Here is a 25083-nt window from a genome sequence, read left to right as displayed (position 1 = left end):
GTATTTCCTTGTTAACCTTAGTTTGACTGTAAGACACTCTGGATAAGAGTGTCTGCTAAATGACCAAAATGTACATTTTAAAATGAACACTTGCTCCGGTACCATTTGCCGGATGGTAGCAGAGTGAACAGTCTATGGCTTGGGTGGCTGGAGTCTTTGTACATTTTTCGGGCCTTCCTCTGACACTGCCTGATATAAAGGTCTTGGATGGTAGGGAGCTCGGCCCCAGTGATATACTGGGCTTTCCGCACCACCCTTTGTAGCTCTTTGTGGTCAACGGCGGTGCAATTGCCATACCAAACGGTGATGCAGTCAGTCAAGACGCTTTCGATGGTGCAGCTGTAGAACGTTTTGAGGATCTGAGGTCCCATGCCAAATATTTGTTTTATTTTTTATTTCACCTTTATTTAACCAGGTAGACCAGTTGAGAACAAGTTCTCATTTACAACCACGACCTGGCTATTTTCAGCCTCCTGAAGGGGAAAGGTGCTGCTGTGCCCTCTTCATGACTGTGTGGACCATGTTCCATCCTAGGTGATGTGGATGCTAATGACCTTAAAGCTCTCAACCCACTTCACAACAGCCCGTCGATATGATGGGGGCGTGCCCTCCCCTCTTTCTCCTATAGTCCACGATCAGCTCCTTGGTCTTACTGTCGTTGAGGGAGAGGTTGTTGTCCTGGCATCACACTGCTAAGTCTCTGACCTCCTCTTAGTAGGCTGACTCATCGCTGCCGGTGATCAGGCCTACCACCGTCGTGTCGTCAGCAAACTTGATGATGGTGTTGGAGTCGTGTGTGGCCACACAGTCGTGGGTGAACAGGGAGTACACACAACCCTGAGGGGCCCCCGTGTTGAGGGTCAGCGTGGCGGAGGTGTTGTTGCCTGCCCTCACCAGCTGGGTCCGACCTGTCAAGAAGTCCAGCATCCAATTGCAGAGGGAGAGTTTCTATCCCAGGGTCCCTAGCTTGGTGATGAGCTTGGAGGGGACTATGGTGTTGAACACTGAGCTGGTCTATGAACAGCATTCTCACATGGTTATTTCCCCTCTTGTTCAGGTGGGAGAGGGCAGTGTGAAGTGCAATTGAGACTGCATCCTCTGTGGATCTGTTGGGCCAGTATGCGAATTGGAGTGGGTCAAAGGTGTCTGTGATGATGGTGTTGATGTGTGTCATGACTAGCCTTTCAAAGCACTTCATAATTACAAATGTGAGTGCTACAAGGCGATAGTCATTTAGGTTACCTTGGAGCTCTTGGGAACAGGGACAATGGTGGTCAGTTTGTAACATGTTGGGATTACAGACTGGGACAAGTCTGTGAACATGTCTGTGAAGACACCTGCCAGCTGATCTGCTCATGCTTTGAGAACACACCCTTGTATTCCGTCCGGCCCGGCGGCCTTGTGACACATCACAGTCAGAGCAAGTAAAACATTTCTGAGAATGTTGTTGCAGTTAACATTGGTCTTCAATGTATCCTGTATTGGTAACAAGATACCTTTTCTATGTTTTATATCTCTGCCCATCTCTGGCTAGTGCATAGTATGTTACTTTAATATTTACAGAAACTTGCCACCAGCTTACTATAAGTTGCTGTAAAATGCAGAGCAACGACACATTACAAGACTGTAAAATTAGCCTACTATACTGTAAGAAAGTAAATACTACTGTAATTGTTGTTATTTTGCTGTAATCGTTGTTGTTTTACTGTAATTACATGGAATTAGTGCACGCAGGTTGGCTGCTAAGTATTTGTATATTACAGCATGTTTAAGAATAGTTGGGGTTTTATATCACTTGCACTTGTAGAGGTCTTAACAAAGGCTTCAAAACTGTCAGTGACTACAGGGCAAAACAGACCAAAAGGACATGGCTAAACACTTAACCATTAAAGGCTTGAGACTTACTACCACTCTTATCTATACCGTATATACATTTAATTGTTAGGGAACTACTACCACATAACACTTAAATTGGTACAGCACTCTCAATAACGGGTGCAACAAGTATAGCCTCTTACAAGGGATGATGCAAAATGTGTTAATGAGCCACAACAATACCATGCACCCACAAAAGGTTTTTGGTGCTCCAATATTACAGTATGGTGCTATATTCTGTGAGGGCGGTACTGAATCACAGTAAATTACTGGCAGCACGGTAGCCAGTAAAATACTGTAAGTTTAAAGAAAAAGGTTTTTAGATTTCCAAAAACACATTATGGTACTGTATTCTGAGGTGGTACCGAATTACAGCAAATTTCTGGCAGCACAGTAGATAGTACGTTTTTGTAAATTTACAGGACAAATATACAAAAATAAGATTACGGTAGTGTATTATGTGGGGTACAGCATTCTCACTGATGGGTGCAACAAATATAGCCTCAAAATGTTAATGTGCCGGGTGATTATTTCATTTTCCGACAATGCACCATAATTCACAGTATGCTGCTGTAAAAAAAAAAAAAAACAGCAAAACAGGTAATACAGTACTTTACTGTATATTGTACAATTACAGCAGTGTAGCTGAATGCCATTGAGCCCCCCATAATACATTTCTCTGTACATTACTGTAATACAGAATTACAGTAGCTAACTTTATACATTTTGCTGTAAATGTACAGCAATTTGTTACAGTGCTGTCTATCTGTTTGTCTGTCTGTCTGTCTGTCTATCTGTAGCTTAGCCATTCAAATAAACTACTACCCAGTGCTCAAGAGTCGTGTTTCCTTTTTTTCACTTGACTAAAATATCCTGCCTCTTCCTACTATTAGTGGAAAACGGGATCAAAGTTTGGTGCAAGACATGAATTGAGAAATTCAGAGACAGCCCATCGAAATTATGACTTGTTTATATGTTTTATAGAAGTGCTAGCGATATTGCGCCCAGTTTGACTTGTTTCGTCATTTGGGGGCAAGAGCACAGCAACTGTTTTTTATTTTTTTAATGATTATTTTTTTTACATGCGGGAGTAGTTTAAAGTGTCCGCGAGAGAGAATTCACTATCCAGATTGGAACACATAGCTCTGAAATATCACGTTTTTGAATGGGTCCACGAGACTCTGATCTGATTTTGCCTGGATGGGATGCACGGTGAGTTTCATCTGTTGTGAAGACGACTTCCTGCAAATGCCTCTTGGCCAACATGAGAAAAATAAAGAGGATAAGAGACTTTTGAACAAGGTAAGGACCCATTCCCATAATGAACGTGTGAGTTTCTAAACTATAGCAGGGAAAGAAAATAGCACGTTATGAACTTGACAATGCATTTAACGAAGCAGGCGGGGTTCTGCATGTGTCTGTCTACCTGCGGCAGCGTGACAGCTGTTCAAGCCACACATCGAGTGATAGTCGCCTACAGATTAAGCCTAAAGAGTAATAACGCCTTCATTGACACAATACAAGGTGACCAAACATGACATGTCTTCGTGAACTTGCAACCAGAATTATTTAAAATGAAATTAAACATGTCATGCCTGTGATGCAAGTTGAACAAATTATGTTAAATGACCAAATTCGTATATTCATCAAAGACTCATTCATTCTAGCTAATCTGTTCAAAAAGTTTCAAATATATCACATCAACACATAGAGATTTTGCTAAATCAATTTCAGAACAGCATAGATCTATTGACTAGAAAGTAACCAAATAAAATCATGTACACATATTTTGCAGACGTTATCGCAGTTGCAGCGAAATGCTTGTGTTTCTTGCTCCAACAGCGCAGTAATACCTAATAATACAAAACAATACACACAAATCCCCAAATTAAAAATAAATGTATTAAGCAATGTTAGGATGAGCAATGTCAGAGTCTATAACATCAATGTCAATTCAAATCAATTTGTATTTGTCACATGCGCCGAATACAACAGTTGTAGACCTTACGTGAAATGCTTACTTACAAGCCCTTAACCAACAATACGGTTTTAAGAAAACAAGAGTAAACGAAAATATTTACTAAATAAACTAAAGTAAAAAAATAAAGAGCAGCTCATGTATATGTATATAATGGTGTCTATAAACATTATAGACAGTATGTTAATAGAAAAGGTGTGTACAGCAGTAGTTATTAAGGATGACCCTTGACTAGAATACAGTATATTACATATGAAGTGGGTAAAACAATATGTGCACATTATTAAAGTGGCCATTGACTATGTACATAGGGCAGCAGTCTCTAAGGTTCAGGACTGGGTGGTAGCCGGATAGTAACTGTGACTAAAGTTCAGGGCAATTACTACAGTAGGCTAGACAATAATATGGTCTAACCTTGATTTGTCAGGTTACTTTGTAGTCAATTGGTCTATGGCTATGCTGTTCTGAAATATTATTGTCTCTAGACAGGCAGTCAAGACAATGGTAACATGATATTCTCTTACATAATTAAAATACGTACCGCCTTGTAATCAACATCGGAGAAGGCGTGTTTGCCGTGAGGTGTGATATAAATTGCTGGATAGCTACTCTACTGGTGCCAAAATTTGACTGTAGGCTGTCAGCAAAAATAATTAAAGTTTACACTATTCATCTATGGCAAAGATACTTATATGTTTCCCCTTTCATCTGTGTCTGGTGTTTGCTAGTTACAGGCTAGGTAGGTGTTCAGCCAGCATGGAACAAAAGGGGGGAATGGTCGTTCAAAACTCTGACGCTGTTGTCATGTCAACACATCCGTCGGTGCTGTTGTAAACCGCATTCCAAAATACATGCCAAACGGGAGATGTATAATAAAATTGACATCATTGATGCAATTTCAATGTTTGAGTTTCTTTGTGTGAGAGGATTTCACTGCAGCACTGTTCACTCCATTCAAGTTTCTTGACGTAGGCGATTCAGAGCTGCCACTCAAGGCAAGCTCATGAATATGAGCTTCCCACCCACTTGGCCTGTCTTTTCAAACTTCCTGGTATCTTGACCTGAGAGAAAAAGTAAAATAAATAAAGTTAACACTTCTATCGCCCAAAAACAGAACTGATATTTCAGTCACTCAAAAGGCTATTTTACAGCAGAATTAAAAAGACTGTTAAGGCCTTTTAATATTTTTGTATTAGAATATGTAATTTGCAGTAATATTTAAGAAAAATTTCACATGATCACCAGGAATGATATTTACTCTCACGGGTGGCCAAAAATAAATGCCATGCCCCTAAATGCCATGCCCCTAATAAGACACACATCCTGAAAATAACCTATGGATTACATATAAAAATACCCAGCTGCTTGGTCAATCCAGCATAAAAGCGAATGAAAACCCAATTGATGTTTAAATTAACTCATGTTTGGGAAATTCCAACAACCCCACGTGTAGGGTTAGACATGGAATCTTTCAAATTATGCCAGCTTTCAAAGAGATGTATAATTCCTATAGAAATTCAGCCACAGTGTGGATATACAACCTTCAACAATGTATTCACCCACAACCTGTATTTATCATAACTGCCAAAGTTGGGACGGTGCAATATGAAACTACCTGAAGCATCTAAACTGGAACAACCATTTTAGTAACGGGTGCAGTAAGTCCAAGTAACATATGGGATTAATTTAGAAAATGTATGTAATTTATATTTGAGAAGCATAAGATTAATTGATCAATCCAAAAACATACATATCGAAACAATTCATTAAGATCAACTGCAATAGAGCATGCTGGGAAATATAATAATGATGGGCTTAGTTTTGCTTCTACTCTGGTAATTAACACCAACCCTGGGGTTATTTTAAACCAATGAGTGTTAATTCAACACATACAGAGTGAATTGTTATGGAAGAGATAGGCCACAAAAGTTCACAGAAAGGGGCCGCCGAGTGCTGAAGACCGTAGCGCGTAAAATGAATCTGTTCTAGGTTTATTTTATTTATTTTACCTTTATTTAACTAGGCAAGTCAGTTAAGAACAAATTCTTATTTTCAATGACGGCCTAGGAACAGTGGGTTAACTGCCTGTTCAGGGGCAGAACGACAGATTTGTACCTTGTCAGCTCGGGGATTTGAACTTGCAACCTTCCGGTTACCAGTCCAGTGCTCAGGCTACCCTGCCACCCCAACACTAAGAGTGGAGGCTGTTATAGCAACAAAGGGGGGACGAACTTCATATAATTGCCCATGATTTTGAAATGAGATGTTCGACGAGCTGCTGTCCACATACTTTTGGTCATGTAGTGTATTTCTATGGGCACAAGCACTGTTTATGACAAACTGTTCACACCTCTCTTGTTGTTGGAGAGAATTTAGCAGGTTTAAAGCTTATTTCCTGCAATTCTATACATTTTGTCATGTCTAATGTTTATTCATGTGGTATTGAGTGACACAAAAATTACAACAATATCTATGGGCTAAATAGCTGACATGTGTGAGTTGTTCTGGACATTTCTGACAAGCTATAGATAGCTTTCTAAGGCACAGTGCATTCTTAAAGTATTCAGACACCTTGACTTTTTCCACATTTTGTTACATTACAGCCTTGTTCTAAAATTGATAACTTAAAAAAAATAAATCTACACACATACCACATGATGGCAAAGCGAAAACAGGTTTTTAGAAATGTTAGCAAATTTACAAAAAAACAAAAACAGAAATACGTTTACATCAATATTCAGACCCTTTGCTATGAGACTCAAAATTTAGCTCAGGTGTATCTTGTTTCCATTGATCATCCTTGAGGTGTTTCTTCAATTTGATTGTGGAGTCCACCTTTGGTAAATTCAATTGATTGGACATGATTTGGAAAGGCACACATCTGTCAATGTAAGGTCCCACAGTTGACAGTGCATGTCAGAGCAAAAACCAAGCCATGAGTTCGAAGGAATTGTCCATAGAGCTCCGAGACAGGATTATGTCAAGGCACAGATCTGGGGAAGGGTACCAAAAAATGTCCGCTTGGAGTTTGCCAAAAGGTCCCTAAAGGACTCTCAGACCATAAGAAACAAGATGAGCTGGTCTGATGAAACCAATATTGAACTCTTTGGCCTGAATGCCAATTGTCACGTCTGGAGGAAACCTGGCACCATCCCTACGGTGAAGCATAGTGGTGGCAGCGTCATGCTGTAGGGATGTTTTTCAGCGACAGGGTCTGGGAGACCATCAAGGAAAAGATTAACGGAGTAAAGTACAGGGAGATCCTTAATGAAAACCTACTCCAGAGCACTCAGGATCTCAGACTGGGGCGAAGGTCCACCTTACAACAGGACAACGACCCTAAGCACACAGCCAAGACCACCCAGGAGTGGCTTCGGGACAAGTGTCTGAATGTCCTTGAGTGGCCCAGCCATAGCCCGGACTTGAACCGGATTGAACATCTCTGGATAGACCTGAAAATAGCTGTGCAGCAATGCTCCCCATCCGACCTGACAGAGCTTGAGAGGATCTGCAGAGAAGAATGGGAGAAACTCCCCAAATACAGGTGTGCCAAGTAGAGGTCGACTGATTAGGATTTTTCAATGCCGATACCGATACCGATTATTGGAGGACCAAAAAAAGCCGATACCGATTAATCGGCCGATTTAAAAAAAAAAATAGATTTGTAATAATGACATTTACAAACAATACTGAATGAACACTTATTTAAAAAAAATATAATACATCAATAAAATCAATTTAGCCTCAAATAAATAATGAAACATGTTCAATTTGGTTTAAATAATGCAAAAACAAAGTGTTGGAAAAGAAAGTAAAAGTGCAATATGTGCCATGTAAGAAAGCTAACGTTTAAGTTCCTTGCTCAGAACATGAGAACATATGAAAGCTGGTGGTTACTTTTAACATGAGTCTTCAATATTCCCAGGTAAGAAGTTTTAGGTTGTAGTTATTATAGGAATTATAGGACTATTTCTCTTTATACCATTTGTATTTCATTAACCTTTGACTATTGGATGTTCTTATTGGCACTTTAGTATTGCCAGTGTAACAGTATAGCTTCCGTCCCTCTCCTCGCTCCTGCCTGGGCTCGAACCAGGAACACAACGACAACAGCCACCCTCGAAGCAGCGTTACCCATGCAGAGCAAGGGGAACAACCACTCCTATTCTCAGAGCGAGTGACGTTTGAAACGCTATTAGTGCGCAACCCGCTAACTAGCTAGCCATTTCACATCGGTTACACCAGCCTAATCTCGGGAGTCGATAGGCTTGAAGTCATAAAAAGCTGCTGGCAAATTCACGAAAGTGCTGTTTGAATGAATGCTTATGAGCCTGCTGCTGCCTACCTTCGCTCAGTCAGACTGCTCTATCAAATAATACACTTAGTTATAACATGATAACACACAGAAATACGAGCCTCAGGTCATTAATATGGCCGAATCCGGAAACTATCATCTCGAAAACAAGACGTTTATTCTTTCAGTGAAATACGGAACCGTTCCGTATTTTATCTAATGGGTGTCATCCATAAGTCTAAATATTCCTGTTATATTGCACAACCTTCAATGTTATGTCATAATTACGTACAATTCTGGCAAATTAGGCGGCCCAAACTGTTGGATATACACTGACTCTGCGTGCAATGAACGCAAGAGAAGTGACACAATTTCACCTGGTTAATATTGCCTGCTAACCTGGATTTCTTTTCGCTAAATATGCAGGTTTAAAAATATATACTTCTGTGTATTGATTTTAAGAAAGGCATTGATGTTTATGGTTAGGTACACATTGGAGTAACGATACGCACCGCATCGATTATATGTAATGCAGGACACGCTAGATAAACTAGTAATATCATCAACCATGTGTAGTTAACTAGTGATTATGATTGATTGATTGATTGATTGTTTTTTATAAGATAAGTTTAATGCTAGCTAGCAACTTACCTTGGCTTACTGCATTCGCTTAACAGGCAGTCTCCTCGTGGAGTGCAATCAGGTGGTTAGAGCGTTGGACTAGTTAACTGTAAGGTTGCAAGATTGAATCCCCCGAGCTGACAAGGTAAAAATCTGTCGTTCTGCCTCTGAACGAGGCAGTTAACCCACTGTTCCTAGGCCGTCATTGAAAATAAGAATGTGTTCTTAACTGACTTGTCTAGTTAAATAAAGATTTAATAAAGGTGTAAAAACAAAATTGGCCAAATTGATGTCCAAAAATACCGATTTCCGATTGTTATGAAAACTTGAAATCGGCCCTAATTAATCGGCCATTCCGATTAATCGGTCGACGTCTAGTGCCAAGCTTGTAGCGTCAGACCCAAGAAGACTCAATGCTTTAATCGCTGCCAAAAGTGTTTCAACAAAGTACTGAGTAAAGGGTCTGAATTCTTATGTATATGTGATATATCGGTTTGTTTGTTTTTATACATTTTCAAACATTTCTAAAAAATATTTTTTTGCTTTGTCATTATGGGTTATTGTGTGTAGATTGATGAAGGGGGAATTTAAAAAAAATCCATTTTAGAATAAGGCTGTGACAAAATCTGGAAAAAGTCAAGGGTTCTGAATACTTTCTGAATGCACAGTATGCAATGACTAACATGACAAGAGGAACTGACGATGCACTACCCAATTCCAAAATTGCACCTTGTGCATTCTAATATTACAACACTGTGATATAACGTAAATGTTGAGCGGTTTCACTGCAGGTAGATTGTATGTTTTAAAATTCAATAAAATATATATATATATTAAAAAAGGCACTTTGGGATATATGCAAATAAAGCTTTACACTCAGCAGTGTGTTAATTCAACACTGTGTCTATACAGGTCCACACTTTCAGTGTTAATTTAACACTGAGGAATTTGCTGTGTAAGAGTCTATATTTTCGGGGCATTAAGGCATAGATATGTTTTTCAACCATCTTCCATTCCAATGAAAGCAAATGCTTTGATTTCTGGTCATAGAGATGGAAAAGGGATAATACATTATTTTTACTAGAAAATATCTTAATAGGTATTAGAGAAATAAATACATCATAACACAATAGTGTTGAAGTAAGGCACCTGCCAACAAATATCAGTGTTTATATTTAGTTGTGCAGAAATCATTTGCCTTCTGTAAGTTTAAGAAATATTGCCTAGTGTCTTTTCATTCTGTTTCCAAAACCCACATATCGTTTCTAATTTATCTAATTTATCTACCTCATGAAAGAAGGAAGGAGGGAGAATAATGAAAGTTAAGTAATAAGTAATAAGTAAAGGTAAACCTACCAATTAGGTATAGTGTTTTTACTGATAACAATTTTGTTTATGAATTATGAAGTATTAAGTGATTAAAACGTGCCAAATTGATAATAGAGTGACCGAAAAATCTGTAAAAGAATGACTGCAATTGAATTGGCCACAATGGAAAATTATAGTAGTCACAAACCACAGTTGCAGTAGACCACAGTACAACACAGTACAGTAAAGTACAGCAGAGTAAAGAAAAGTAAATGAAAGTAGAGTGGAGTTCAGGACAGTAGAGTAAAGAAAAGTAGAGTATAGTTCAGTACAGTACAGTAGAGCACACATGAGTAGAGTACAGTATAATGTAATATACTCAACTTTACGCTACTGGACTACACTATACTCTACTTTTCTATACTGTACTATGCTGCACTGTACTGAACTATACTCAGCTCAGGGGTGAAAGTAAGGTGGTACGGTCCGGTACGGCTTCCAGGCAAAATAAGTAGAGGGGGTATGCAGTACCTGTAAAATATGAGCCTATCACAATAATGAAAACAAAATGTCAAGAAAACTGTTGGCTATTACACCACTATGTATCATTACCGCATGTCAGAGGCATGAACAATTAGCGAATGGACTTAAAAACGAGTGGGATAGCCTGCGCTATGCAGTGGAGGCATTAATCCTGGCTTAATGACAATTGCATAATGTCATTACACTTTTTGGTATTTTGTGTAACAGATGTCTCTTTCCAATCACCACTGTTGAGACTGGAAATAAACTCAGCAAAAAAAGAAATGCCTCTTTTTCAGGACCCTGTGTTTCAGAGATCATTCGTAAAATTCCAAATAACTTCAATAGATCTTCATTGTAAAGGGTTTAAACACTGTCTCCCATGCTTGTTCAATGAACCATAAACAATTAATGAACATGCACCTGTGGAATGGTCGTTAAGACACTAATAGCTGACAGACGGTAGGCAATTAAGGTCACAGTTATGAAAACTTAGCACACTAAAGAGTCATTTCTACTGACTCTGAAAAACACCAAAAGAAAGATGCCCAGGGTCCCTGCTCATCTGCGTGAACATGCCTTTGGCATGTCCGTACTGTGAGACGCCTAAGACAGTGCTACAGGGAGACAGGATGGACAGCTGATCATCCTCGCAGTGGCAGACCACGTGTAACAATACCTGCACAGGAAAGGTACATCCGAACATCACACCTGTGGGACAGGTATATATATCCATCCTAACCTGCCTTTCTAAAGTCTTCGAAAGCCAAGTTAACAAACAGATCACTGAAAATGTTGAATCCCACCGTACCTTCTCCGCTGTGCAATCCGGTTTCCGAGCTGGTCACGGGTGCACCTCAGCCACGCTCAAGGTACTAAACAATATCATAATATCATTTGTATATATCAACGATGTCTCTCTTGCTGCGGGTGATTCCTTGATCCACCTCTACGCAGACGACACCATTCTGTATACATCTGGCCCTTCTTTGGACACTGTGTTAACAAACCTCCAAACGAGCTTCAATGCCATACACACTCCTTCCGTGGCCGCCAACTGCTCTTGAACGCTAGTAAAACTAAATGCATGCTTTTCAACCGATCGCTGCCCACACCCGCCCGCCCAACTAGCATCACTAGCGTCCAACACTCTACTCAGCAAACTGGATGCAGTCTATCACAGTGCCATCCGTTTTGTCTCCAAAGCCCCATATACCACCCACCACTGTGACCTGAATGCTCTAGTCGGCTGGCCCTCGCTACATATTCGTCGCCAGACCCCCTGGCTCCAGGTCATCTATAAGTATTTGCTAGGTAAAGCTCCGCCTTATCTCAGCTCACTGGTCACCAGAACAACACCCACCAGTAGCACACGCTCCAGCAGGTATATATACAGTGCCTTGCGAAAGTATTCGGCCCCCTTGAACTTTGCGACCTTTTGCCACATTTCAGGCTTCAAACATAAAGAGATAAAACTGTATTTTTTGTGAAGAATCAACAACAAGTGGGACACAATCATGAAGTGGAACGACATTTATTGGATATTTCAAACTTTTTTAACAAAGCAAAAACTGAAAAATTGGGCGTGCAAAATTATTCAGCCCCCTTAAGTTAATACTTTGTAGCTCCACCTTTTGCTGCGATTACAGCTGTAAGTCACTTGGGGTATGTCTTTATCAGTTTTGCACATCGAGAGACTGACATTTTTTCCCATTCCTCCTTGCAAAACAGCTCGAGCTCAGTGAGGTTGGATGGAGAGCATTTGTGAACAGCAGTTTTCAGTTCTTTCCACAGATTCTCGATTGGATTCAGGTCTGGACTTTGACTTGGCCATTCTAACACCTGGATATGTTTATTTTTGAACCATTCCATTGTAGATTTTGCTTTATGTTTTGGATCATTGTCTTGTTGGAAGACAAATCTCCGTCCCAGTCTCAGGTCTTTTGCAGACTCCATCAGGTTTTCTTCCAGAATGGTCCTGAATTTGGCTCCATCCATCTTCCCATCAATTTTAACCATCTTCCCTGTCCCTCCTGAAGAAAAGCAGGCCCAAACCATGATGCTGCCACCACCATGTTTGACAGTGGGGATGGTGTGTTCAGGGTGATGAGCTGTGTTGCTTTTAGGCCAAACATAAAGTTTTGCATTGTTGCCAAAAAGTTCAATTTTGGTTTCATCTGACCAGAGCACCTTCTTCCACATGTTTGGTGTGTCTCCCAGGTGGCTTGTGGCAAACTTTAAACGACACTTTTTATGGATATCTTTAAGAAATGGCTTTCTTCTTGCCACTCTTCCATAAAGTCCAGATTTGTGCAATATACGACTGATTGTTGTCCTATGGACAGAGTCTCCCACCTCAGCTGTAGATCTCTGCAGTTCATCCAGAGTGATCATGGTCCTCTTGGCTGCATCTCTGATCAGTCTTCTCCTTGTATGAGCTGAAAGTTTAGAGGGACGGCCAGGTCTTGGTAGATTTGCAGTGGTCTGATACTCCTTCCATTTCAATATTATCGCTTGCACAGTGCTCCTTGGGATGTTTTTTTGTATGGGAAATCTTTTTGTATCCAAATCCGGCTTTAAACTTCTTCACAACAGTATCTCGGACCTGCCTGGTGTGTTCCTTGTTCTTCATGATGCTCTCTGCGCTTTTAACGGACCTCTGAGACTATCACAGTGCAGGTGCATTTATACGGAGACTTGATTACACACAGGTGGATTGTATTTATCATCATTAGTCATTTAGGTCAACATTGGATCATTCAGAGATCCTCACTGAACTTCTGGAGAGAGTTTGCTGCACTGAAAGTAAAGGGGCTGAATAATTTTGCACGCCCAATTTTTCAGTTTTTGATTTGTTAAAAAAGTTTGAAATATCCAATAAATGTCGTTCCACTTCATGATTGTGTCCCACTTGTTGTTGATTCTTCAAAAAAAAAAATACAGTTTTATATCTTTATGTTTGAAGCCTGAAATGTGGCAAAAGGTCGCAAAGTTCAAGGGGGCCGAATACTTTCGCAAGGCACTGTATATATTACTGGTCATCCCCAAAGCCAACACCTGCTTTGGTCACCTTTCCTTCCAGTTCTCTGCTGCCAATAACTGGAACAAATTGCAAAAATCACTGAAGTTGGAGACTTATATCTCTCTCACTAACTTTAAGCATCAGCTATCTGAGCAGCTTACCGATCACTGCAGCTGTACACAGCCCATCTGTAAATAGCCCATCCAACTACCTACCTCATTCCCATATTGTTTTTATTTACTTTTTTGCTCTTTTGCACACCAGTATTTCTACTTACACATCATCATCATGCACATCTATCACTCCAGTGTTAATTTGCCAAATTGTAATTACTTCGCTACTATAGCCTATTTATTGCCTTACCTCCTTACGCCATTTGCACACACTGTATGTAGACTTTTGCTATTGTGTTATTGACTCTACATGTGTTTATTCCATGTGTAACTCTGTGTTGTTGTTTGTGTCGCACTGCTTTGCTTTATCTTGGCCAGGTCGCAGTGGTAAATGATAACTATTTTTTAAAGGTACAGGATGGCAACAATAACTGCCGAGTTACACCAGGAACTCACAATCCCTCCTCAGTGCTCAGACCGTCCGCAATAGGCTGAGAGAGGCTGGACTGAGGGATTGTAGGCCTGTTGTAAGGCAGGTCCTCACCAGACATCACGTCGCCTATGGGCACAAACCCACCGTCGCTGGACCAGACAGGACTGGCAAAAAGTGCTCTTCACTGACGAGTCACGGTTTTGTTTCACCAGGGGTGATGGTCGGATTCGCGTTTATTGTCAAAGGAATGAACGTTACACCGAGGCCTGTACTATGGAGCGGGATCAATTTGGAGGTGGAGGGTCCGTCATGGTCTGGGGCAGTGTGTCACAGCATCATCGGACTGAGCTTGTTGTCATTGCAGGCAATCTCAACGCCGTGCGTTACAGGGAAGACATCCTCCTCCCTCATGTGGTACCCTTCCTGCAGGCTCATCCTAACATGACCCTCCAGCATGTCAATGCCACCAGCCATACTGCTCGTTCTGTGCGTGATTTCCTGCAAGACAGGGATGTCAGTGTTCTGCCATGGCCAGAGAAGAGCCCGGATCTCAATCCCATTGAGCACGTCTTTTCTGTTAGTCACATGTCTGTGAAACTTGTTCAGTTTATGTCTCAGTTGTTGAATTTGTTCATACAAATATTTACACATGATAAGTTTGCTGAAAATAAATGCAGTTGACAGTGAGAGGACATTTCTTTTTTTGCTGAGTTTATTTTGCCAGTGGATGAACGTGTGCGGGCAGCCTAATAAAAGAGCCCGAAAACATCATTACTGGTTGTGTTTATGCCACAATAAAATGTAATACATTTAAAAAGTTAAATGACAAATCTTTATGACTAGGCCCACAGAGATGCTATTGAATTAATAGAGATTCTAAATATAATTCTATGATTAGGCCCCACGGCCGGTCCGCCCCCATTAGGCAGGATTAGGCAGCCACCAGAGTGGCAGTTTGCTGAGGATGTCATTTTCCGAGCAAAACTGACCAAGACGTTTTTTTCTGTAGCCCATAGACTGGAGACCAAATGTAATACAATGTCATGTGACAGACACTTTTTAAATCATTAACTTGTTAATGAGAAGAGAGAGTGCAGGAGAAAGTCAACTAAAAAGGCAAGCGGGCAGACATCAGCTTTGGAGCAGCTGCTGCATAATCAAATAAGAGATGGACAGCAATGGTGCTGAAAGTAATTCATTTCAACAATTGTCTTGGTTTTTAATTCAACTTCACTCACAACGAGGGCTTTGTTGGAGCCTATTTCTTCCTGTAAGTGGTAGGCCTGCCTGTTTGACACACGCAATTATGCTATCCATAGATTTGTCGGTATAGCCAAATTCTCCAGTACTGTCACTATGCACTCCTGTCACTATGCACTCCACAATACCTCCATGTCTGGGAAGGGCTTGGTATGTTTTGTTAGAACCAGGGCTTGAATTGAGTGAGGGTATGCCATAGCCTACCCTTTGCTAAAGAAAAGGGCAAAATGGATACTTATTGTTAGCTTTATATTTTGAATAAATGAATAAAAAGGATCCAGATAATATAAGTGTTCTATAACAATGCTTTACTCTGTGATGCCTTATGCTAGAAACAAGTTATACATTCCTCACAAAAAATTCCTCTCATGCATATGGGGATATATTGATTAGTCTCTATGACATTCTAAATCTGAGCTGCAGCCTTCAATATTTGAGGAGTCAAATCATTTACTTTGCTATTCTGTCCCTATTAATTGAACTTTTCACTTTCTGAAAAGAGATGTTTAAACCCAGGCAGATTTTAGGGAAACACTTCTGTTGTTGGGTTTACGCAACAGACAAGTAGACAGCAGTTTAAGCTTACATTCTTATGCAATGGTTGAGGCTCTGTCTGGGTGGAAAGTGTCATGCTTAGATTCATAAGGATGTCTAATATTTATTAATTTGCAAACAGCGACTGTTTCGATGAAAATAAGACACTCTGGTTTGACATTAGAAAAATATGATAAGAATGCCTATTTCTCTGTCCATTCTTCCCTGAAACTTCGTTTTTCATCACCCACCTTTCTTTTGAGACTTTTTCAGAGCAACAAGTTTCTCTTGATTGCACGCTGTTTTTCCCCAATCAACGCACAAAGGGATATAAAAAACACATTTAATTAGACATTGGTGATTTTATCAGTGTAATCCAATTGAAAATATTAGGATATGTTACTGACATTGAACATATTATATAGCTTACTAACCAGATGTGATAAAAAAAAGTTTTTTAATTTGTAGCGTAGGCCCATTAATTGGACTGCTATTATGTTCTGTTCTGCCCAAGGCCAAACTTGTTGCCGACCCCTGCGGGACACTATTCTAGTTTAGCAGGTATGGGAGGGGGAGGCAATTTTATGTCTCTCCTCGGATGACAGAACGTCCATGGCCGGGCCTGTTAGGCCCAGCCACTTTTTGGATGCACCCATGTGCACTCATAGGAGGTTCCATACCGGAAAGACATTAAATCTACTTTCACCCCTGACACTACTTTTGTATACTGTGCTCTACAGGTACTGAACTCTACTCTACTGTGCTGTGCTCTACTGTGATTCCCAAACTTGGGAAAGATAGACGTCTTGTTTGGAGACGGAGCTCATTAGAATAATAGCTAGTGTGTAGAATAATATACAAACATGCAAGGGGGATATTACATTTGTCTACCTTTTCAGGATACATCACCATGAAGGGAATGACATTTCAAGTTTGGCATGTCTTTCGTGATGCGATTCACAGCAGCACTGACAGTAGTGTTGACATGACAACTGAGTTTTGAACGACCCTTCCCCCTTTTGTTCCATGCTGGCTGAACCCATACCTAGCCTGTAACATGCTGACACTAGACACAGATGAAAGGGGAAACATATATGTTTCTTTGCCTTAAATGAGTAGTGTAAACTTTAATAAATTTGCTGACACCCTACAGTCAAATGTATGTACCAGTAGAGTAGCTATCTAGCTATACTGAACAAGCATATAAATGCAGCATGCAACAATTTCAAAGAGTTTTACTGAGTTACAGTTCATGTAAGGGAATCAGTCAATTGAAATAAATTCATTAGGCCCTAATCTATCGATTTCACATGACTGCGCAGGGGTGTAGCCATGGGTGGGCCCGGGAGGGCATAGGCACACTCACTTGGACAACTACAAATACTTAGGTGTCTGGTTAAACTGTAAACTCTCCTTCCAGACCCATATCAAACATCTCCAATCCAAAGTTAAATCTAGAATTGGCTTCCAAAGCATCCTTCACTCATGTTGCCAAACATACCCTTGTAAAACTGACCATCCTACCAATCCTCGACTTTGGCGATGTCATTTACAAAATAGCCTCCAATACCCTACTCAACAAATTGGATGCAGTCTATCATAGTGCAATCCGTTTTGTCACCAAAGCCCCATATTCGACCCACCATTGCGACCTGTACGCTCTCGTTGGCTGGCCCTCGCTTCATACTCGTCGCCAAACCCACTGGCTCCATGTCATCTGCAAGACCCTGCTAGGTAAAGTCCCCCCTTATCTCAGCTCCCTGGTCACCATAGCATCTCCCACCTGTAGCACACGCTCCAGCAGGTATATCTCTCTAGGCACCCCCAAAACCAATTCTTTCTTTGGCCGCCTCTCCTTCCAGTTCTCTGCTGCCAATGACTGGAACGAACTACAAAAATCTCTGAAACTGGAAACACTTATCTCCCTCACTAGCTTTAAGCACAAACTGTCAGAGCAGCTCACAGATTACTGCACCTGTACATAGCCCACCTATAATTAATCCCAAACAACTACCTCTTTCCCTACTGTATTTAATTTAGTTATTTATTTTTCTCCTTTGCACCCCATTATTTTTATTTCTACTTTGCACATTCTTCCATTGCAAATCTACCATTCCAGTGTTTTACTTGCTATTTGTATTTACTTTTTCACCATGGCCTTTTTTTGCCTTTACCTCCCTTATCTCACCTCATTTGCTCACATCGTATATAGACTTGTTTATACTGTATTATTGACTGTATGTTTGTTTTACTCCATGTGTAACTCTGTGTCGTTGTATGTGTCGAACTGCTTTGCTTTATCTTGGCCAGGTCGCAATTGTAAATGAGAACTTGTTCTCAACTTGCCTACCTGGTTAAATAAAGGTGAAATAAAAAAAACAAAAAAACTTGTCAGCCAGGCCTAGCCAATCATAATTAGCTATTCCCCACAACAGGGCTTTATTGCAGACATAAATACTCCTCAGCAGGACCCCCCACCCTCCCCTCAGATGAACCCCTGATTTGGAGGTCCTGGGCTGACGTGGTTACGCGTGGTCTGCGGTTGTGAGGCCGGTTGGACAGACTGCCAAATTCTCTAAAATGATGTTGGAGGCAGCTAATGGCAGAGAAATTAACATTAAATTCTCTGGCAACAGCTCTGATGGACATTCCTGCACTCCCTCAAAACTTGCAGACATCTGTGGCATTGTGTTGTGTGACAAAACTACACATTTTAAAGTGGCTTTTTATTGTCCCCATCACAAGGTGCACCTGTGTAATGACTGAGCTGTTTAATAAGCTTATTGATATGCCACACCTGTCAGGTGGAGGGATTATTTTGGCAAAGAAGAAATGCTTACCAATAGGGATGTAAGCAAATTTGTGCACAAAATTTGAAAGAAAAAGCTTTTTGCGAGTATGAAACATTTCTGGGATTTTAATTTCAGTTTATGAAACATGGGACCAACACTTTACATGTAGCGTTTACATTTTTGTTCAGTGTGTATAAACCATGTCACACCTTTATTTGGTGGGAAAAAATGAATGGTGGGAAAACGATTGGAACCATTTCCCTGTTTAGCCTCAAGGTTTTATGGGTATTATGACACCTCCGCTGTGGGCCTCTATTGTCCCTCTAACCTCTCTGACATCATTGCAAATGCCATTGAAAATCACATCAAACACTTAGCATCAAAACAGTATTTTGCTTTTAAAACTCACCTCAACGTGATTTATCGGTTTGTACAAAGAAGTTTAATTACAGGTTGAAACTGAGTGGAATCATGGTTGTTTTGATGTTGTTTCAAAGCCTAACACAATGAAATGGACAGGGCTTTCTAGGGGGGTGATGATTAATTCAAAACACCCATAAGCATATTAGAGTGTACTGTATTCATAGGCATATACAGTATATCACAAAAGTGAGTACACCCCTCACATTTTTGTAAATATTTGAGTATATCTTTTCATGTGACAACACTGAAGAAATTAGACTTTGCTACAATGTAAAGTAGTGAGTGTACAGCTTGTATAACAATTTGTAAATTTGCTGGCCCCTCAAAATAACTCAACACACAGCCATTAATGTCTAAACCGCTGGCAACAAAAGTGAGTACACCCCTAAGTGAAAATGTCCAAATTGGGCCAAAAGTGTCAATATTTTGTGTGGCCACCATCATTTTCCAGCACTGCCTTAACCCTCTTGGGCATGGAGTTCACCAGAGCTTCACAGGCTGCCACTGGAGTCCTCTTCCACTCCTCCATGACGACATCACGGAGATGGTGGATGTTAGAGGCCTTGCACTCCTCCACCTTCCGTTTGAGGATGCCCCACAGATGCTCAATAGGGTTTAGGTCTGGAGACATGCTTGGCCAGTCCATCACCTTTACCCTCAGCTTCTTTAGCAAGGCAGTGGTCGTCTCACTTTTGTGATATACTGTATATGAGCCCAAGCCTGAAAAAAAAATGTAATTAAATAATGATTGTGCATAGCCTACAGCATATTACTCACGGCATAAAAACAGATTTAAGATGTCTTTGGTACATAATTGGTCTAGCTTGTACTCCAAAATTAAACAAATTCTAGTAATCTACTAGTGTGTACTGTAAAATGCAAATTAATTACTTAAAAATCATACAATTTGGTCACCTACAAACCAGCAAGATTTCTGGCTCTCACAGACCTGTAACTTCTTCTTTAAGAGGCTCCTCTGTCCTCCACTCGTTAATGTATTAATGGCACCTGTTTGAACTTGTTATCAGTATAAAAGACACCTGTCGACAACCTCAAACAGTCACACTCCAAACTCCACTATGGCCAAGACCAAAGAGCTGTCAAAGGACACCAGAAACAAAATTGTAGACCTGCACCAGGCTGAGAAGACTGAATCTGCAATAGGTAAGCAGCTTGGTTTGAAGAAATCAACTGTGGGAGCAATTATTAGGAAATGGAAGACATACAAGACCACTGATAATCTCCCTCGATCTCGGGCTCCACGCAAGATCTCACCCCGTGGGGTCAACATGATCACAAGAACGGTGAGCAAAAATCCAAGAACCACACGGGGGGACCTAGTGAATGACCTGCAGAGAGCTGGGACCAAAGTAACAAAGCCTACCATCAGTAACACACTACGCCGCCAGGGACTCAAATCCTGCAGTGCCAGACGTGTCCCCCTGCTGAAGCCAGTACATGTCCAGGCCCGTCTGAAGTTTGCTATAGAGAGCATTTGGATAATCCAGAAGAAGATTGGGAGAATGTCATATGGTCAGATGAAACCAAAATATAACTTTTTGGTAAAAACTCAACTCGTCGTGTTTGGAGGACAAAGAATGCTGAGTTAAATCCAAAGACCACCATACCTACTGTGAAGCATGGGGGTGGAAACATCATGCTTTGGGGCTGTTTTTCTGCAAAGGGACCAGGACGACTGATCCGTGTAAAGGAAATAGGGAATGGGGCAATGTATCGTGAGATTTTGAGTGAAAACCTCCTTCCATCAGCAAGGGCATTGAAGATGAAACGTGGCTGGGTCTTTCAGCATGACAATGATCCCAAACACACCGCCCGGGCAACGAAGGAGTGGCTTCGTAAGAAGCATTTCAAGGTCCTGGAGTGGCCTAGCCAGTCTCCAGATCTCAACCCCATAGAAAATCTTGGGAGGGAGTTGAAAGTCCGTGTTGCCCAGCAACAGCCCCAAAACATCACTGCTCTAGAGGAGATCTGCATGGAGGAGTGGGCCAAAATACCAGCAACAGTGTGTGAATACCTTGTGAAGACTTACAGAAAATGTTTGACCTCTGTCATTGGCAACAAAGGGTATATAACAAAGTATTGAGATAAACTTTTGTTATTGACCAAATACTTATTTTCCACCATAATTTGCAAATAAATTCATAAAAAATCCTACAATGTGATTTTTCTGGATTTTTTTTTCTCATTTTGTCTGTCATAGTTGAAGTGTACCTATGATGAAAATTAACTTGCACAATTGGTGGCTGACTAAATACTTTTTTTCCCCACTGTGTGTAAATGTGACATTTAAGTTTTTTATTTGTAAAACATTTGCCCCCCTCAAAAATAATACATGTTTTGCTTTGTCATTAATGGGTATTGTGTGTAGATTGATGAGGAAATTAAAAATTTAAGGGGTCTGAATACTTTCCGAATGCACTGTATATTAATTAACGGTCAATTAATGTGAGTCTTTTGCATGACAATACCTGGCTTACGAAATGTCATGACCGCCACAGAGCTTGTGATGTCACCCTGTCCCGTTAATAATCCTGCCACCTGAATGCAGGGCTGAATTTAGGGCTCCTGAGTGGCGCAGCAGTCTAAGGCACTGCATCTCAGTGTATAGAGGCATCACTGCAGTCTCTAGTACGAATCCAGGCTGTATCACATCCTGCCGTGATAGGGAGTCCCATAGTGCGGCGCACAATTGTCCCAACGTCGCCCGGGTTTGGTCCGGGTAGGCCGCCATTGTAAATAAGAATTTGTTCTTATCCGACTTGCCTAGTTCTAGAAAAGTAAAAAAAATTAAATGCAAGTGTTTGACATGGGGGTACCTTCATAATCAAACTTTAGTAATGTAGAAGCAACAGTTATTATTCATTCTTTGGTCATCATACTTTCATTCAAATACTGTATCATAACATTTCATGATAAACATGATTTGGACTGTTCATTACCTTTAAAAATCACATCACATTTAGGAGCCACCGCTGCTTAATGAATATAGGGGAAACACTCAGGACCCATGTGGTCATTCTGTTCACTTACTCTAGTTCAATAACCGAAAGTGTCATATCATAGCTGACACCCCAGACATCTTTAAATCTTAATTCGAAATAGATAAATAACAGTGTTTTTGGAAAACGTGGTCACATAAAAAACCGAGGCAGATTTTACGGTCATTCTGTTACCAAACTGCATCTGCACTGTCCCTCAAGTAAATGTGTCCTACAAACATTTTCAGTGGCAATTGCTCAAAGTAGACCTTTTGGTGTATGGTTTGTTCAACTTTGCAATCAATGGTTTTGGCTTGGCATAGATTTTAAAGTGAAAAAGTGAGTCTCGGCATCACTTTGTTATTGTAGAATTGGCCCTCAGTGATGAACAGTGTGTATTTAAGACAGAGGCCATGAAGAGTGCTGCTGCGACATTGTGGTAGTCTGCACTAGGCAGTGTCTGGGCGATGGGCAGAGAAGTGGGTTAGGGGAAAGGGTCAAGGTAAGGAGGGGTGATGGGGTAGGGATAACAGGGCCTGCTTTGTTGTCCATGGTTTCATAAGTGGAATGAATAGAGGAATGTGGTCACAGACCTGTGCTCTGAATCCCTTCTCTAGTTCACACTGCCCTCTCAATTCACTGATTTCAAAGTTTATTTTCTTGAGCCTGACCAAATTTCAAGTTTTTGTTCTCCTATTCTACGCTCAATACCAACATTTTCAGAGAAAATGCTGAATGCTGTTTGTCAAAAAATATAGAACATTCACATCCTTTATGTGATGGCAATCATACTGTACATACAGTTGAAGTGGGAAGTTTACATACACTTAGGTTGGAGTCTTAAAAACTTGTTTTTCAACCACTCCACAAATTTCTTGTTAACAAACTATATTTTTAGCAATTTGGTTAGGACATCTACTTTGTGCATGACACAAGACATTTTTCCAACAGTTGTTTACAGACAGATTATTTCAATTATAATTCACTGTATCACAATTCCAGTGGGTCAGAAGTTTACATACACTAAGTTGACTGTGCCTTTAAACAGCTTGGAAAATTTCAAAAAAGGATGTCATGGCTTTAGAAGCTTCTGAATGTCTAATTGACATCATTTCAGTCAATTGGAGGTGTACCTGTGGATGTATTTCAAGGTGTACCTGTGGATGTATTTCAAGGCCTACCTTCAAACTCAGTGCCTCTTTGCTTGACATCATGGGAAAATCAAAATAAAAAAATTGTAGACCTCCACAAGTCTGGTTCATCATTGGGAGCAATTTCCAAATGCCTGAAGGTACCACGTTCATCTGTACAAACAATAGTACGCAAGTATACGCACCATGGGACCACGCAGCCGTCATACCGCTCAGGAAGGAGACACGTTCTGTCTCCTAGAGATTAAAATCCAGACTACAGTTTGCAATTGCAGATGGGGACAAAGATCGTACTTTTTGGAGAAATGTCCTCTGGTCTGATGAAACAAAAATAGAACTGTTTGGCCATAATGACCATCGTTATGTTTGGGTGAAAAAGGCGGAGGCTTGCAAGCCGAAGAACACCATCCCAACCGTGAAGCACTGGGGTGGCAGCATCATGTTGTGGGGGTGCTTTGCTGCAGGAGGGACTGGTGCACTTCACGAAATAGATGGCATCATGAGTCAGGAAATGTGCATATTATGTGCATATTTTAAAGAAACATCTCAAGACATCAGTCAGGAAGTTAAAGCATGGTCACAAATGGGTCTTCCAAATGGACAATGACCCCAAGCATACTTTCAAAGTTGTGGCAAAATGGCTTAAGGACAACAAAGTCAAGGTATTGGAGTGGCCATCACAAAGCTCAATCCTATAGAACATTTGTTTGCAGAACTAAAAAAGCGTGTGCTAGCAAGGAGGCCTTCAAACCTGATTCAGTTACACCAGCTCTGTCCGGAGGAATGGGACAGTTATTGTGGGAAGCTCGTGGAAGGGTACCCGAAACGTTTGATCCAAGTTAAACAGTTTAAAGGCAATGCTACCAAATACTAATTGAGAGTATGTAAACTTCTGACCCACTGGGAATGTGATGAAAGAAATAAAAATAACTAAATCACTCTCTACTATTATTCTCTTTACTATTATTCTATTAGGATTAAATGTCAGGAATTGTGAAAAACTGAGTTTGAATGTATTTGGCTAAGGTGTATGTAAACTTCCGACTTCAACTGTATGCTCGTGTCGGATGTGTCGTCACTCAATTGCTAAGGGCTCTTAATTTCGGGAAGCGGGTCCTTAGCTTTGTGAGAATTCACTTTTAAACACAGTGAATGTAATCAGGTAATCAGGTTTGCGCTTATGAAATTATACATTCTTTGAAAAAAAGGTGCAGGGTTCTTTGGTTTGTCCCAATTTGGGAACCCTTTTTGGTGCTGGGTAAAACCCTTTACAGAGGGTTCTATCTAGAACTTTCTATGTAGGGTACTTCAAAGAACCCTGTGTATATTGTTCTACCTGGAATCCTCTCTGGGGGGTTTTTACAAGAACCTTTTTATCTTTGGAGGGTTATTCCTAGAACCTCAATCATCTAAACTGGAACAATCATCTCAGTAACAGGTGCAATATATCTGTTCTAACAGATTGGACTAGTTTAGAAAACTGTATGTTATTTGTCTTTGTGTAACATAAATGTATCAATCAATTTTACTCTGAAAATCTCCCTGCATTAGAGAATGCTGGGAAATATTATATACGGTTCTATGTAGAACCCTTTTTGTCTCCCGAAGAATCCTTCTTGCCTTCCAAGAGTCATCCTTTTTTCTGAGAGTGTATGGTGCTGCAACTGGTGACACATCTCAAATTCAGCCTTCATCATCATAGGTCTAGCCTGTTGGAATTGTTATTTCCTTCTGAATTACCACCCTTGATTTCCCCAT

General features: G+C 40.6%; 1 protein-coding gene across 6 annotated transcripts in view; it reads left to right on the top strand.

Moving 5' to 3' along the window:
• Positions 1-2745: 2745 nt before the first annotated feature.
• The window catches only part of tns1b (tensin 1b), a 278602-nt gene continuing 256264 nt past the window's right edge, over positions 2746-25083 (top strand). For 5 of the 6 annotated variants that reach the window (XM_090215533.1, XM_090215527.1, XM_090215522.1 and 2 more), the window contains exon 1: positions 2746-3177. In XM_090215533.1, coding sequence (XP_090071659.1) covers positions 3076-3177 — 102 coding nt within the window. In that variant the 5' untranslated portion in view covers positions 2746-3075. The remainder of the gene's footprint in view (positions 3178-25083) is intronic. The other variant, XM_090215523.1, reaches the window with a different exon arrangement.

This window comes from Oncorhynchus mykiss, chromosome 22 (assembly GCF_057628025.1).
Source record: "Oncorhynchus mykiss isolate SJ-2025 chromosome 22, ASM5762802v1, whole genome shotgun sequence".
Taxonomy (NCBI): Eukaryota; Metazoa; Chordata; class Actinopteri; order Salmoniformes; family Salmonidae; genus Oncorhynchus; species Oncorhynchus mykiss.
The sequence above is the reverse complement of the archived record's forward strand: the minus strand, read 5'-3'. Positions and strand labels throughout refer to the sequence as shown.